Source organism: Solanum verrucosum, unplaced genomic scaffold, assembly GCF_900185275.1.
Source record: "Solanum verrucosum unplaced genomic scaffold, falcon-dt-bn FXZP01000205.1, whole genome shotgun sequence".
NCBI classification, from domain to species: Eukaryota; Viridiplantae; Streptophyta; class Magnoliopsida; order Solanales; family Solanaceae; genus Solanum; species Solanum verrucosum.
In genome coordinates, this window is record NW_026019950.1 from 569,513 (window position 1) to 587,886 (window position 18,374).

Consider the following 18,374-nt stretch of genomic DNA (forward strand, 5'->3'; position numbering starts at 1 on the left):
TGGCACCCACGGACTCTAAATCCTGGATCCGCCACTGCTAACATGAGATGCTTTGTGTAGCGAGCTACCTCTTTTTTCCTCTTTCATTGCATGTATATTTTTTTCTAGCTGCAACATTTTTGTGAAGCTTTCTTGTGAACAATAACAAGGATTCACAAACAATGCCTCTGTTTTTACGAAGCTACATTCTGATTCTTGGGAACAATGGAAAAGTAGAGAAACCGAGATAGCTGAGATAAATAAATATTCCTTCCTTCTATTCTACTGTACTACTTTATGAAATTTAAGTACAATCTGTGAGGCTCAAAAGTCCCACAACTTGGAATTGGAAATACTACCTAAGCCAACACACCAATGTTCTAAGGAATTATTGTCTCCTAATTCCTCCAGGTTCCAAAACTCTGATTCTTCTTTGGGAGTGAAGTATTTATCTCTTGTGTCATCATCCTCTTCATTTACACTCTTGTGATCAAATCTCGAACCTGAACAATCCTTCAATTCTAACTCTGTAAATCCATTTTCTGGACTTGTATGCTGCAATTCACTGTCTCTTGAATCTTGACTTCCGCTTCCTCGAGCGTTGTTGTTTTCTAGCTGATCATTTAATGTCTCCAACTGTTTTGAAAAGAAAAAAACAACAAATTTTATTCGTTTCCATAATAGCAGTAGAGTCAGAATCTTCACAAAAGAAATGAAGTACGATACCTGAATGAGTAATCTCTCCTTTTCTGTCTTCAAGGATTCAAATTGCATATTTAAATTGTCAAAATTCGATTGAAGTATGCGATATTCGTGTTCTAATTGCTTCGATTTCCATCTAGCCCTTTTGTTCTGAAACCAAATAGCTACTTGGCGTGGTTGCAACCCGAGTTCTCTTGCTAATTTCAGCTTCTCTCTTGGCTCAATCTTTGTCCCTAGTTTAAACATGGACTCAAGTAACTTCACTTGCTCATCAGTAAACCTTTTAACATTTTCACACTTGTTCTTAAAGGGTTTTTTGAAGTTGGAAATCTCAGAATTTTCAAGTTCTGGTTCCATTTGTTCCAAGTTGAGAGAGAAGTTTCAATATTTGTATTGACAAGAAATTATTTTTAAAAATTGGTGAATAGGTAGGTGTATTTAACTATTAGTATATGATAACAAGTATCTATTGTGGTTGCTTTCATTTGATGTGGACTTATGGTTTGCTGGTTCATTAAAGCCAATTGTCTAACAAGCCGTGTATCTTTTTCCAACTTATTTCTTTTGGATATTTTTAATATCTTTTTAATTTATTCATACCTTCCATATGTGCAGTGCCTTTTAACTTGTTGCTATACTATTGAGATTGAGGACTTCTCTTCTCAATACGTAGATGCAGAGGCCGATTCAGGATATTAACTTCTTGCAGTAAAATAAGTTAATATGCAACTTAAATCTCAAATGGTAACTCAACTAACTTATATCTCATATAAAGTTACTATACTTTGTTTTGTAACACAAAAGTCATTCAACTAAATTACGCTGAGTATATAGAAAGGATTTCTTGATTTAATTCTCTAATTAAGATATGAATTATACAACTAATTAAGTGTCTTTGCGGTGAAATGACAATAATTAAGTGACGTTGAGCAATTTTTATTTTATAAAATAAAGTTAAATGATTTTTTCTTATTACTTCGAGATATCTGCTGGATTAGGGGAACCATGGCAATTCTGAATTTTAAATGTAATCTCTACACACAAAAATGGAAATTTTGATCGTGTTTTTAATGCCATATACATAATATACTTTGAAAAGAAAATAGTTTAGATGTCCTGAACTGTACATAACGACAGTAATATAAATGGATATATATGGTCGCCTAATAGCTACAAAAAAATATAGCTTTTTGATTCTTGTATTATTAATTAATAATCATTTGGAGGAAGAAATAACCAATTTTAGGACTTTAGCTTTGACACAATATTCCCAATTCTTCTGTTTTTAAGCACACCACGTACGCTATTGATTTCTTAAAGTGGTCCTCTTTAACCATTTTTTAAAAAATAATTGTGTTATTCATAGTTTTCATCAGCATAAATATTAGATAATTCTATCATTAATTCGAATAAATCATAAGAAATTATCTATTACTTTTATCTTTATTGAAATTTAAATCTGAAATTTCAAAATTAATTTAATAGTACCTATTTTATTGACCATTAAATCATACGCGGAATTATTCGCCTCTTTTACTTGAATTTTTTGTTTGATTTTTGATTTGGTTACTTGTTCTTATTAGATTTGAATTTTGATGAAGTGTCTCCTATACTATATACAGGTGTCATATGTTTTATGGTATATTTTCTTTATTGTATCTTTTTGTAGCCGTGAATGTTGAAAATTTGTCATTCTTAACAATCTTGTCATAATTGTTGATAAGCTTTAGAATTATTAATTTAGTGAGGAAGAAGCTACCCTTTTGTGGTAGGTGAAGTTAATAAGTGTAGGTCCTACCTTTCTATTCATTGTTGTTTCTCTCCTGTCTAATTTAATTTTATGAATAAAAAATTATGTGGATCCTATTCTTTTATTTTAACTTGTTATTTTTATTTCCCATACATTTTACTCCACATTTGTCCATTTTTTTTCTTTTCCCCCTTTTGTAAAAAGTTCTTCTTTAATTTTCTTTCCTATAATATTTCAGATCAATTTTCACTTAGTAATTTTATTTATTCAATTTGTTTTATATCATTCGTATATTTATCTTTTTCATATTTGATAATTAACAAGTATATCATTTTTTAATTTTTTAAATTACATAAAAATATGAGAAGAAAAAATGATGGAGAAGAAAAAATGAAGAATAAACCTTAGTATACAAAATAAAAGTCTAGATAATAATTGACTAAACTATTAATATCCCTCATTTGGCGCATGTATATAAGCATGATTGATCAATTTTTCACTTTATCAAATTGAATTATTTCATCAATTTTTATATTAATAAATAAACAGTACCAAATTAATAAAAATAGGTTTTTCAACTTTCTTTATTTTTTTTAGCTTGATTGAAATATTTTACAATAAAATGAATTTTATTTTTATGAAATAAAATTATTAAAATGTATTTTATTTTGTACAATTATTATTTATTTAATATAAATCATTGTAAACAGTTATATAAAAAACTATCAACCATAATGCACAAATAGGGAAAATATATTATATATATTTTTTCTCGTATTCTCGAATATATTTTTTTAAAATAATCAACGTGATAATTATGAAATGGAGAACATATATAAATATATAAATGATATAAGAATAATTGGATAAATAATCCATTGAAAAAACTCATTAAAAAATTACACAAAGAATTAGAAAAATAAAAAGGTGAAAGGAAAGAAATGGCAAAAGGAGTGAGAAGTAAAGGTAGGAAAAAAATACATGGGTCCAATCACTCCACCATTGTTAATTATCAAATATAAAAAAGACAAATGTATCGAATGATATAAAAAATTGAATAAATAAAATTAATAAGTAAAAATGATCTGAAATATTATAGGAAAGAAGAATTAAAGAACTTTTTTAAAAAAGGGGAAAAGAAAAGAAATGGACAAATGTGGAGTAAAATGTATGGGAAGAGAAATAACAATGTAAAATAAAAGAATAGGACCTACATAATTTTTTATTTATAAAATTAAGTACGACAGGAGAGAGAAACAACAATATTGAATAGGAAATGTGGGATCTACACATTTTTTTATTCAAAAATAATCCCTCACATATAAAGTCATGCTTGTGCCTCTCCCAGCATAAATTTTTTCGTGAAGTTGCAATTCGTTACTAGTTATAAATGTGCTTGATGGAAATTTGTTTTAATTTTTTGTGTCGCGGATTGAGAAATCGTGACAAGTTCAGAATTAAAATTAAAATTACGTGTTTCAAGTCAAAACTTAAGAGAATGAATTTTATAATGTATATCTGATTTTTATCTATGTTTTTTTCGTACATACATATAAAGTTCAAGAGAATGAGTTTTATAATGTATATCTGATTTTTATCTATGTTTTTTTCGTACATACATATAAAGTTCAATCGTAAAGTATTAGATTCTGCCAAATTCAATTATTTCTTGATAAGGAGAGAATTAGTATTTGTTAAATATTTTGTTGATATTTAAAAAATATCAAAATGATACAACAAAACTCTATTATAGGTGTTTAAAATGATCAAATCACATTTGAAATATCTAAGTGAAAATTGATGTTAATTTTAAATGGTGACCGATGAATTTAGCCTTTATCTTAAACTCTTGTTTCATGAAGTTCTTTGAGATTTAATAAGAAAAAGAAAATACAAATAAATAAGTTTATAAAGATGGAAAAGGATAGCTCATAAGTCATCACTCTTCGCTACTATGGTCTATGCGCATGTTTAATTAGTGGGGACTTCACAAGTCTCTCTTTTTAGACTTTTTGAGTGACTTTTGAATTATTTGTGTACTAATGAACCCATAAAGAGCATAATATTGTTGCTAGTTTCTTACTTACCATATATTGTTTTTTGGTTTTTTGAGTGCATCAACGAATATAATGTTAAATGACTTTAATCTATAGACTTAAGTCATCTCTAGCCACTTAAAGTTGTCTGCATATTTCATTTAGACACATTATCTTAGGTTTGTTCCAATTGAACACTTTTTTTAGTAAAAAAAATAAATACCTATTGAACATATTTTGACAATCAACTAAAAGTAAAGATAGTGTGTCATACACTCGCGACAGACGTGGCATAGTAATCAAATAGAGGCATGTGGCATTGGGCCCATAAAAAACAGTTAAACATAAATTAAAAAATAAAATAAACAAAAACTATTTTTTCAGTAAAAAAAAAACAATTAAAAAAACAATCTTTATTTCCCCTTTTCTACTTCTTCTTCCCAGAACACCCCACCCATCCCATGACGTCCGTTTCCCATTTTCTTTACCAGAAGACACAAAATCAAAGCACATTCCGATAACCATTTTCACTTCGGCTTTTTTTCTTTCAATTTGAAATTATATGAGTTTTTTTTTCCACCCACCCACCTACCCCTCTCCTTGAACCTTATTCAACATTGTAATTGGTATTTCTCCCAATCTCACTACTTTCTTAAACATTAATTTAGATTTATTGATACTTTTTTTCTTCTATGTTGTGAGTTCTTTAGAATTAAATTTTTTAACGATTTTGAAGAAAATAATTTCAGATTCGTTGAAAAAAATGGAGTTCCGTCAAAATTATTTTTGATGCAATTTGTTTCTATTTTTGACGACAATAGATTTAGATATTGGTGGTGTCGGTGGTGGGTGGTGAAAGAATGGGAAGAAAACGATGGCTTGAAAAATAAAAGGGGAAGACGATGACCGGAGAAAGAATGGCGATGGCGGAAAGTTGGTGGCAATGGTGGTTGAGTTGAGTTAAAGAAGAAGAGGAGATGTTAGTTTAATTTATTTTTTTAAAAGTAAATGATGTCTTCCACGCTCTTTTGGCGTGTGTATTACACACATGCTGCCATGTCAGCAAAAAATGCTTAATAGGTACAAATTTATTGTAGTGTAGGTCCCTAGTTCAATAGGTAAAAGGTTGAATTGGGATGGCTAAATGAAATATGATGACAACTTTAAGGACCGTGTATGACTTAAGTCTTAATCTATATAAAAGAAATTTCTAGAAATCATTACGATTAGAGAGAGATAAATTTTCAGGGCAAATTAAAAGTGTCATTGCGTTGGTATTTTTATTCCAAATCTGTGATTTTTTTAATCTGATGCTCGATACTCATTTTAGGATCTCAATTAATTTGAATTCGCGTTTCGTAAGAATAACTAAAGGGGAAGGTTTATGGGTCGAAACCCGAACTCGATGTTTTGAATGTATTAGATGGTGACACGTGAAGATTGAAGGCAAATCAGACACGACACAATACAGAAGTACCAGTCTCGTGAATGAGCTTGTTAGATATCATTATAACATTTTCTTAATTAGTTATCTCAATATGTGTATTCTTGAACCGTACTAATAAATACAATGTTAATTTAAATCATCGATTAAGGGATAATTTTAAATACTTTGTAAGAATTTTTCTATTCTCAAAATTCAAATTCAATAGCGAAATAGTAATAAAAAATTCTATTCATTCCACCGACGAACTTTAGGGAAAACTTGAGTTTTGTGATACTTGGTAGTTTAATGCTTGTGGGAATCAATAAAACTTTTCCCACTTCACAAATTTTGCTGGTGCATTGCACCTTATATCAAATTACGAACACCCTGAAAATGACACCCAAATTTGTCCTAAACGGCCATGATTAGACTTTCCTTTTCAATTATAGCAAGCTATTGCCTAATTAATAGTTTTCTACTTCTCATTTTTCTTGGAGCGACACATGTTAAAACTTTTGGAATGAATGCTTCTATAAACTAGAGCGAATTAATGTCAAAAACATGCCTAAATGACTATATTTTATTGAGTTTCATATACATTTGATTCGATTGACGATTTGATATAATTTTTAGATTTTCTTTGGAAACACCCATGATTTGATTGTCGATTTAATATGATTTTTTTTATTTTCTTTGAACGTACATCATCCCTAGTTCAATTGTCGGTTTGATACGGTTTATTGGTTTTCTTTGAACACTCAAGGGCCATAGGAGGTGGTATTGGTTAATTGGAAGAATGTTGGAGCACGAGTTTCGTGTGGAGAATTGTAATAAGATTAAATAGGGTGGGTGGTCCATAGTGTGTGATGTTTCACTAAACGTGGAAAAGGATAGTGAATGTGGGGTTGTATTAGGATAATTATCCCAATTTCAAACCCTATTTGGGCAACTTCTTGACTACTCAAGCCATTGAAATGTTCTTGTACAAAAAAATCAAGTAACTTTATAGTAATAATGAAATAAAAAACTTTGTTAAATTGTGTGCTAACATATTCCAAGATATAGGAATATGTACCAAATCGACCTTTTCAAAGAAATTCATAAGCTTCCAAAGGTTTCATGTAGTTCTATTTCCCATGAAACTACATTTCTTTTGAGTAATATATCCATCACATTTGATAAGACTTGCATCATCTTTGTGCTATATTAATATTTCTATCATTAGTACACAAAAGTATATGCATAGAAGAATTGCCCCGAATGTTAATTATCAAAATTGTAGCTACTGATTGTGATTATGCCCAAAATTATAGTAAATTGCCCTTCTTCTTTAGTGTTAATTTTATAAATGACAAATATTAGATTAATATTTTCAAGTTGTAGCAGTAGAATATAATTTTCAAGTTGTAACATTAAAAAATTTCAGGTTGTAACATTTTATTAAAAAAAAAAAGATTTTTAAGTAATTGTAAAAATCTGTTTTGAAAAAAATAAAAAGATAAAATAAGAAAATAAAACGATTTTGAATAAAACAAAAGAAAAAAAACGGAAATAGGAGTATTAATTAAATTTGAATTAATTGATGATAATTTTTAATTAGCATAAATTAAGGAGATTCAAACTTATTAGAAATATTTATCTTCCTTAATTCACTCAAATTTGTTAAAATTAATAAAAAAAATCTGACTTTATCCATTTTCTTCAACGTTTCTCTCTCTTAATTTTTTTTCCAGAATTCTTGCCATTGACGAGTAAATTCAGTTTATTTTTGTTTGAAAAATCTTCATTTTGTTGTGATGGACGACTCCTTGTCTATATTAATTAAACATGGTGGAAGATGGGATCTTTCAGGTTAGTATTGTTTATGATTTATTGTTTGTATTTGTATATTAGTAAAATGTAAAAAAGAAAAAAGAAAAAAGAAAAAAAAAGAACAATGAAACTGTAAATCACATTTTGTGATTTTATATTTGTATACTATATTTAAGTTGTGATGGTTTTTTGTATAAACCATCCCTTTAGTTCGTAATACATGCTAATTTATGTGAAACTGTAATTAATGACATTCTAAGATTTTGTTGGTACGTTTCTGTTTTTTTTTTTTTGGTTATTTTGTATACTGACTATACCATGATTTCGTGCGAAATTTGCTTAATAAATGAATGATTTGATTATAAATGTATAGAATATTAATAGTTTTATCGTTGTAAAGTTATGAAATTTGTGGAATTTTTTTTATGAAATTTGTTGTAACATTGTTATGAAACTGAAATTTCTTTAGTAAATTTGATAATAATAATTTGATGATTTCGGTATGTAGATTTAAATTAATATACGAATTACTGTTTTTTTTCTGAAAATATAAATAAAATATATAAGCTGGAATGAATTTGGTATAGAGTAACTGGAATGATATTGGTATGAAAATGTATTTACTTTTGTGTAAAAAATATGAGTAAGAAGTATGATGATTTGTATGAAAAGTGTATTAAGTCGGTATGAAATGTGTAATGTTATTTTTTATATAATGTGTTTTATGGTATGAATTCTTGTATACTATTTGGAATGATATTTGTATGAATAAGTAATGACGATTGTGTGTAATTTTGTGTGAGTAGAATGAAATTGGTATGAAAAATTAATCAGTCTTGTGTAAAAAAAAAAAGTGTAAGAAGTATGATTATTTGTATGAAATGTGTATTAAGTTGGTATGAAATGTGAAATGTTTTTTTTTATGAAATCTGTTTTATGGTATGAATTCTGGTATACTGTCTGAATGCTATTTGTATGAATAAGTAATGACGAGTGTTTGTAATTTTTGTGTGAGTAGAATGAAGTTGTGGATTAAATTTGTATTATCTTTGGTATGAAAAGTTAATATAAATACAACATATTTATAATTGCTTTGTATCATGTAAGACTAGTTGTTATTTTTTTTTTAATGAAACAGGGAAATATGTTGATTTTCAGATGGAGGGGATTATCTATGAATGTCTAGTTTGTATAGTGGTCTAGTAAGTGCGATAAAATCGCAACTTATGATAGATGTTAATATTAATGATATAGAGATAAAATATATAGTTAGTGATCGATGTCCACCTGTTAGTATAAAATATATAAAATTTTATTTTATTTTGTCTTTTAGACTCATGTTTTGTTTTGATATGAAACAGAATTGGTATGAAATGCATTACAGCTAAGTGTTTAATATACTGTTCATGTTTTATACAAAATTCATTCATTAATCATACAAATTGAATACTGCTGGAAACAAAATTCATCCCAGTTAATATATAAGATAGTGTTCATATTAGTGATAATTATATAAGGTAATTATGGTATGCATTTGGTATCCTAATAGCAGTTGATATTATTTAATATAAGTTTACATGAGTATTAATTTGGTATCCAACTGGTGTCCTACTCTAAATCAAAATAAAACAAGATGTAATTAATGTTGGTGCAAAAGTTAATGAACAGTGTTTTGGATTGTCAGATTCGTTTCTTCCAGTATTTATACAAATTGTATATCAATTTCATACATCTTTAAAATACTTAATACATGCTTGGTAAGAGAATATAATTTACAATTAGTAATAGTTTGGTATTCATTAGGTGTCCAACTTGTATAGATACAAAACAAGATGTAATTGAGGTTGTTACAAAATACAATGATCACTATTTTACATTGGCATAAGCATATCTTCAAGGAATTTATACAGGTTGGATACCAACTTCATTCATTTTTTATTTTTTTATTTTTTGTGTTAGAATATGAAGTAAAAAAATCAATCACGAATGAATTTGGATATCATAAGTGTACAGTTTGGATACCAATTATAAGGCAAAGTTGGTTCATGAACTATAAATTGATATTCTTTTTGTTTCTAGTTAGTAATACACAGTAATATCAGTAAGTCTAAATGTTGAATCCAATTGGTATGCAGTTTGTATATAAGTGTCATCACGAAAACTGTTATACTCAATGTGTAATATATCTTCCAAATGGTGTATCCAAATGGTATGCAGTCTGTATATTACTAGTATCCTGAAATTATAATAGTCAATCAGTAATTCATATGTAGATGGTATCTGACTGGAATAAAACAGTGGATATTATATATCATCAAATACTGAAACACAAAAATATTGTCCAAAAGTTAAAAAACAAACAAACATGTAATTCTAAAAAGTAGAAGGTGCAATCAACTATCTCAATTTTCTTTTCCGTGGTCTTGGTGTAGGATAATTGCTGGTATCCGGAGCATGTTCTTTTGCTATTCGAGTTCCACCAAATTTGCTAGCAACCGTACCAGTTACTTCACTCTCACTGATCGCGCCATCCTCATTCTTTGTTTTTCCATAATGTCATATGATTGTGACATACCTTTGACAATGGTACTTTGCATCGATATCAACCGAACGCATATAAAAAACACCATTACTGATGTATTCAGCAAATAGACATGTGTACAAACCACAATCATTGAAAAAAAATTAAAAGAAAAATTATTTTAAGAAATAAATTAAGTTAACTTTTCTAATGAAATCAGTAAAGTATAGAAATACATACTTGGAACTATCTTCTTGTTGAGGCACATGCATCATATGAATAATGTGAAAATAAATTAAATATAGTACTTACCCTAACAACTTTTTTGCCTTTTTCGAATATTGGGATTTCTGATTCCTTCTTTTTTGTTGTTCTTCTTGTTAATGATCTTGAAGATTGAGCAACTTCTACATTTGTTGCTTTTTCTTTTTTTCTTTTTTATTTCACTAACAAAATCAGAATCAGAAAAGGTTTCTACAATTTTTCCCTTCCTCTTCTTTCCCTTTTGATTTGCCAGACTCACCCTTTTCTTTGCTTCGTTTTTTTTCTTCTTTTGATCCTTCAAGTGAAAGAAACCACCATTTGTCGGAGTTTTAACATTTTTTGGCGACGGGGTTTGAGTCAATATGTTGAAAGTTGGAGCATGTACTTCATCCGTAGAAGTTCCTACAACTAATCGAGGACTCTTTCGAGGCATTACAATGATTTTCTTCGACATGATATTGATGAGAAACGGAACGAGAGGAGTGATTGTGAAGTTGGGGTAGTGGGGTGGTGAAAAAGATGGGAGGGACGATTGTGAATGTGAGGTAATGGGTATTGGCGTGTAGTATTGGATAGGCGTAGGGGGGTGGGATTAACGTATGAGAGGTTTGGAGTGTAACGATAATCAAGGAACTCTAATCAATGTAAATCCTAAATTTGTGTAACTGATAATTTCTGTTTTAAAAAAGGAACTGCAATCAAATTAATTAACTATTAATAATTAATAATATAAAAATATAAAAAGATTAATCATTTATTAAATTAGTTTGTAATTAATTTTTAAATAAACTAAATTTAATTGATTTGTTATAACCCGTAAATAAACTGTTATAAGTAAGAATTGTCTCTTAAATGTGTATATGATGTGATTTTTCCTCTTCTTTAATATCTTATATATGAAGTGGGCTGCAAGCCCAACCATAAGAAAAGTTGGGCTGCAAGCCCATTATTATTGGGACAAAACTTGCTTATACAATTCTGGTCCCAAAAACATAAATGCACCCAAGGTAGGAGCGGCCCACTATATAGATTATTGGGCGTTTCCGGCCCGATTAGATTACATATCAGAATATAGCTTATTTGAGATAAATGAACTTTTGATCCTTAAGTTATTGCCTTCTTAGATTATCTTACCATCAGTCAATTAATATATTTATCCGTTATATAAAAATTATGAGATGTTTAGACTATTTTTAGATTTATATTTACACTCAAATATGAAGTACCAATACAAATTTATAACACGTCTGGTAATCAAATGGTTAATCATTTTACTCAATAATTTTTTTTAAAATAGTAAAGATTTAAAGTCACAGAAATAAAAAATGCATTGTGCCTATATCAACAAATTTGAAGATTAAATGTGTTTAACGAAAAATCACAAGGACCACACTGAATAAGATCTCATTTCGAGTATGTAATTAACATCATAGTTTTGAATTGTGGCCTTTTGGTTACTGAGATGTCTCCATAACATAATCAAGAAGGATTAATACCCCCCCCCCCCAAAAAAAATTACCCTTGTTTTAATATATAAAGTTTGACACCATCAAAGAGTCACTTCTTTCTTGATCAAGACATTCAATCGAAAATAAGACAGTAAAACACTTTATTTTCAAAAAATGAAATGATTTTCTTAAGAGACATATACAATAAAAGAAACTTTGTTATTTTAAAACGATAGAGCAAATAACTATGGAAGGAGATATGTAAAGGTGAATATTGACGATTTAGTCAATTTGAACATAAATTTAGACAAATTACTCATTTTTTAAAACTTCACACGTAGAATTTTTGTTGTGTGTTTATCATTTCCAACGAATTTGTAGTAAGAAAGATGTTAATGTCGGAATATGAAAGAGACAAAAAGTTAAAAGGAGAAAAAGGGGCAATTGGCGGATTGCACTCTTTTTCCTCAATTCTCACCAACTCCAATGACTTAAAACCGCGTTAATGTAGAAAAGTTTAAGTGAAAAAGCCTAAAGGGTAGGGCTCTGTGTAATCCCAAATTTGATGCATTACAAGTCATCCTTTGGTCAAGCCTATGACATAAGCCCGAAAACATTTAATATGGTTGAGACCGAACCAATAATAGTTGTGTGAGGAGGCTCTATTCAATTTTTGACACTTGAATTTTTCCCTCAATATTCCTCTCTTTTCACAGTTTTTTTTAAAAAAATTCTTTGTGCTCTTTATTAATTAGTAACTTGATTAGCTCTTTGTTTCCCATTAATCATTTCTGTCTCTCAACTAAATCAATTTAAAAAATTGCCACCTCTCAACCAATTCAACTAAAATATAATTATTCCTCGTAGCCTTAGAAACAAAAATCTTTTAAATTTTTATTTTACATCTCAAAAATTGAATCAAATCCCTAGGATACCTTTAAAAGATAATTTTGAATGAGAAATTCACACACACTTTATATTTTTATTAAGAAGTATTCACTCAATATCGAAAATCGAACTAAATAAAAATTTAGTCAAATTGAATGTTTCTTTTACTTCAATTTATTTTCTTTTTCTTTTTGAAAAATTGACATAATCAATTTTGATTTCAAAGTAAAAATAAATCGAAAAACCACCAAACTGATTATAAAAATATTTCTCTCTTTATATATATATATATATATACATACACTTTTTATTTGTAATCTAGGTGTTACCTTTATATAAATTTAATTCTATTTTTTCACTTTCTAGTTTGATTTGTAATTTTATTATGATGATTTTAAAAATTAATTTTATGTTCAAAATCACTTGTTTTTAGTCCTTTAATTATTCATTATTAATTAATTCAACTGTCATCAATTAGAACTAATTTTTTTAAAAAAAGTTATATCGAAAAAAAGCTCACCAATGAGTAAGTGAGAGAATACCTATAAGTATTCTAAAATCACTCGTTCTTCAATTTTTTTTAGAAATATTTTGTACTTGGTGTTGCACTTATTATTGAAATTTAAGTTAAAAGTCTAAAAAAATCAACCAAAAAATATATATAAATCAAGAAAAGAAGACTATAATTATAATGGAGTTCAATTTTTTAATCATATTAGCAATCACGGAAAACAAAGGCTAAAACTTGAATTGATATTAATTTACATATTTCTATTTGACTTTTGGAAAATAAAAATTTAAGACTATTAAAAGAAGAAGGTAAAATACTTATTATGAGGAGAAGGGACGAATTTGAAAAAATGAAGGTGAGAGAGTGTGTGGTGTTTAACACGGAGGCCACAAATTCAAGTGTCAAAATTGAATGGAGCCTCACACAACTATTGTTGGTTGGGCCTCAACCATATTAAATTTTTCACATAAGCCCTCACACTTTTGGATTTACCTTTTTACGACATCCCAAAAAGCGGGTCAAGTAGGAATAACAGACTTTTAATTAAATTGTCAGTTTGTTGAAGATGAGTTGCACATGACGTTTTAAATGAATTTCATACCCACATGAAAGAGGAAATGTTATTTATGACATAAGTTCATATAATACACACGCATTTAGGCTCGATTATGTCACAGCTCGAAAGGGATAATAAGTCCCGTGACAACCTTCGTATGAATGCAAAGAATCTTGACTCAATTATCAGTCTTTAAAAGTTACAAAGCAAGAAGTTATTTGCTAGTGCAAAACTGTCCTATCATTTGTGTTTTTTACTTTTATGGACATAATCATGTGAAAAGATGCAAAACTATAAAATAGCAAAGAATATATATATATATATATATATACAACACTATAATTTGCATGGAAAAATGTTATGAAATCATATAATAAAATTTTCGACGTAAGGAATACTCTGTTCACAAGACTTTGACTGAAATCAAAGGACAGCATTGTGTGATCAAGTCAAATGATTTGTAAAGACAGTAATGTAGGGAAGTAAATAATCTTTCAAGGACAATAGGGAGTTTATAAAATTAGACTTCTCTTTTTTATGTTATGATGTGACAAAATTCACATATGAATCAAATTGACCAATTTACAAACTAAATGCAAATGAGGGAATGAACTTTTTTTTGTTTCTGATCCGTTGTTCAGTACACATTGTAACCTGATTAAATTTAAATTTACGTTGAAAAATTAAATAAAAATAAAGTGCTCTTTGACAAAACAAATTTTACATTCAGGATTTGAAACATTTGATTATAGTTGGAGAAGTACTTAGTTACTACTCTTCCTTGACCCTTATTAGTGATGAGACTAATTTTCACAATAACAAGTAGACCTAAAGAATGACACAAAATTGAGGTAAAAAAATGAAATTCATAAGTATATCATCTAAAAAGTAAAGTATCTAAAAAAAAAGTAATGATGAAAAGGAGACAATGGAATGTGGAGAAGATATAGATGTATTGTTTTTGGACTGGTATCATACTTCCAAGATTCCATGGTACATCTTTTTCATTCTACTTTATGGTGTAAAAGGACACCAATACTTTTCATATCCACATTATTAAGCAAATTATAACAACTACTCCACTTCTTAGAAAAAATAATTCTACATTTTCTTTGATGATTAGTCCATTTTCACGGTAGTTCATATTAAGTGAATTGTTAGATTTTCTTTTAAACTGAATTGTTGATTTTTTTCTTCATATTTGTCCTTCTTCAATGGATTTCTTAATTACTTTACATTTCTAAGAGAATAATTTGGGAATAATCAATTAAAAGGTGATGACGAAAAGTAGCCTTTGATTTACATATTTAAATATTTTCTTTAGGAAGTGTGTCATAATTCATATCTCAACAAATCACTTAGGGGTTGTTTAGTTTGAAGACAAGTTATGTTGGGATTAATGATGATAGGATAAATAATGTTGGAATAAGTTATGATGAAATTAGTTATGTTGAATTTTATTTTTTATTGGTGATTTGGTTTGTTAAATATGCATGATATAATTTCTAAGAGTAAGTTGTGTGTTTACAAAAATGCCCTCTAAGAATAAGTTGTTTGTTTATAAAAGAAGATTTAAGGGGGTAATTTTGTTATTTTACATTTTTATCTTGGGATAAGTTATCTCCGAATTAGTATTCCACCCACAAGTAGGGATAACTTATCACAATCATAATTATTAATCTTGGAATAAGTTATTCCACACTTTGTAACCAAATAAAGAATTGAGGGATACTAAAAAGTTATTCCAAATTTTTTTTTCTTTATCCATCACACTAAACAAGCCCCTAGTATGGACTAAAATAGGTACAGTAATACTATTAAATATTTGTAGGAAAAATATGTAAATCTCTAAATCAGTTAAAATAGAAAGTATGACAATTGATTAGGGATAGTTTAAGTAATTGTAAGCAATTTTAAAAAGCAAAAAAGAGAACACCATGGTACCTCGTCAAATTTTGAAGAGTTTTAAGCTGTATGCAGTGCAATAGCGACGCAATTAAAAAATATTTATGATCAGGTCTATTATAAATAAAATAGTTAGAAATAGCACTAAGTTACGTTAAAATAGGTAAAAAGTTTCATATTGATTGAGGAATGAATTGGCAGTCTGCTTATATGGACTTGAACAATTCTTCTCATGAGCTTCAGAACGAGGTAAAATATATGACACATGAGCTTAACTCAACTTCGAAAGAATATAGGAGGATTGCTCAAATTTATATAAGCTGACTATCACTTCATCAATGTCCAATCAATGTGCGATTTTTCTCCACTCTAACAAGTTAAATAATAAAAATAGTATTAAAAAATCCTTAAAATCTCTAAGGATGATTAAATTGGTTTAGTAGATAGTATCTCATAAGGGATTGATTAATTTCTCCTCCCGATCCAACGAATTTTCAATCGTGCTTATTAAATCAAACTTATCTAGTACAATTTACATCTTTGGAGTAGTCATGTTGACTTAATAAATGGTATATAGTATGTAGAGGTGTGTATGTTTTGCCATAGAGGGGACAAGGCGTTGGGGATAAATACTCCAGCGTATATAACGGAGAAGCAGGCCCCCTATATACTCTGTCTTACGGTCTACACCTTTCCCCTGCCTTTCACCCACCCCCCCTATATACTACCACCCCCACAATAACACATTCAAAAGCACCATTTATCAGAATGAAATCATCATTGTAATAATCATCATGCTGTTTTCATCTACTCCACTAACTACTTTTTATTTTAACAACTCTATCATATTTCAATTTCCAAATCAATATTCAGTAAATTATATTGCTGAATCAATAGATGGATCGGAGGAGTAGCTTCCAGATTTGAGGGGAATGTTGTCTGGCTCGAAGTCATTATGTCATTTAAGTACTATAGATCGAACCAATCCAATTTATATTTTTAAATCTAGTGTAAATATATATGATCACGATGAGTTAGTGTCTTCGGACCAGGCTTCATTCCCCCCAATTTGGAAACCAAAATTTGCACTCCCTAATTGTCTCTTTGTCGGTGTCTGCTGCAGAAGACTCAGGTGAGATTTTTTTTTTTCTTTGAATTTGTGTAAAAGTGCATGTGTATTCGGATTTTTTCTTTCTTTTTTCAGTTTTTGGGGATTTAATTGGCATGCAAAATCCGACAGGAATGTTGGAACAATAATGATATTTTGACCCCTTTTAGTCTAATTTGGGGCAGAATAGCTGTGATTTTCATTATTACTGTCTCTGCTCTTCTCTTTTTGTTTTTCTTCTTTTCAGATGTTAAATTCAACCCTAGTTATCATGGCTGTGTTATTTGTTTGTCTCTGTTTTCTACTAGATTTCATCATTCACTACTCATTAAAGGTCCCTCAAATATGATGACAAAAACCTTCTGGATCTATAACTACTAGTACCCTGATTTTGCTTTCATGCAATTTTCTATTCCTCCTTCCTCTCTACCTTTTAGGGTTTCTATGAGTTCCTTCATCTATCCAGAAAAGAGAGAACAATAAATAGGAATTTCATATACTCCCACCGTCTTATATTAGACAGACACTCTCTTTTATGCGTTAATTAAGAAATCATTAATGGATAGATCAGTTTTACTATTTTGCCTTTTTTTCATAATAATTAGCCTCTTGAGCAAAAATGTTTTGATCTCTTCAAAGTTTGTTTATGCTTCTAAAAGCCATATTAATTGTAAGGTTAAAATGAGAAAAAAATCAATCAATTTTATTCTAATTTAGTATGTGATCTAGTAATATAAGTTAAATTTTTTTAGTAAAATGCTCGTATAATATGGGACAGAGGAAGTATAAGGTAACTGGAGATGAGAATTAAGCTATGTTACTTGAACTTTACAAAAATATCTAATCAAAACGCGTTTCAGATCCCCACCAAAATAGTGCATTTTTAGAGTATTCGGCAGGAATAATATAACATATCTGAAGAGTTGAGCAACGTCGGAATTAGGTGGTTCTTTTGAGGACAGAAATCCTTATGATCTGATCTTCTAATTTGTTATGTAATGTGAATGATGCCATATAGATAGACATACAATATTGTATTCCTTCTTATTTTTGTATTCATCAATTCTGCTCCCTCTTCTACTTGGATATTTTTTTATTGGATGCTTGCTCTATATTTTTTCATTCCTTACAAGATTTTTATCATATCTTTTTATTTTGTATTTGTTAAATCTATTTTTGAAAACGCTTTTCTTGAGGAGAGAATATTTCTTGAGAAGATGAGTAAACGTCACAAGTATGAAAGAGTTGAAATGATTATTAAAGAATTAGGTAACCTCACACAAAGTAAGGATAAGATCGACACACACTTATGAAATCACATTGGACAGTTGTTAGTGATCATCGATATCGTTATCAAGTCTTAGTTTCTCTAGTGTCTACCAACAGTAATGAAATTCTATGAGCTGTAATTTGCATTTGGTGCACATGCGATAGATAGATAGATAGATTGTATATATATTAAAATCGT

The 18,374-nt window shown here is 28.8% G+C and overlaps 1 protein-coding gene and 1 long non-coding RNA gene across 2 annotated transcripts in view; both read right to left on the reverse strand.

The window, feature by feature from the left end:
- LOC125813787 (uncharacterized) overlaps positions 1 to 18,374 on the reverse strand; it is a 193,651-nt gene that overhangs the window by 131,575 nt on the left and 43,702 nt on the right. The window lies entirely within an intron of this gene.
- LOC125813762 (homeobox-leucine zipper protein ATHB-7-like) lies at positions 167 to 1,087 on the reverse strand. The gene is made up of 2 exons (XM_049493233.1): positions 706 to 1,087; positions 167 to 615 (listed from the first exon to the last, which is right to left on the reverse strand). The coding sequence occupies exons 1-2, from the start codon at positions 1,036 to 1,038 to the stop codon at positions 304 to 306; spliced, it is 645 nt and encodes a 214-aa protein (XP_049349190.1). The 5' UTR covers positions 1,039 to 1,087; the 3' UTR covers positions 167 to 303.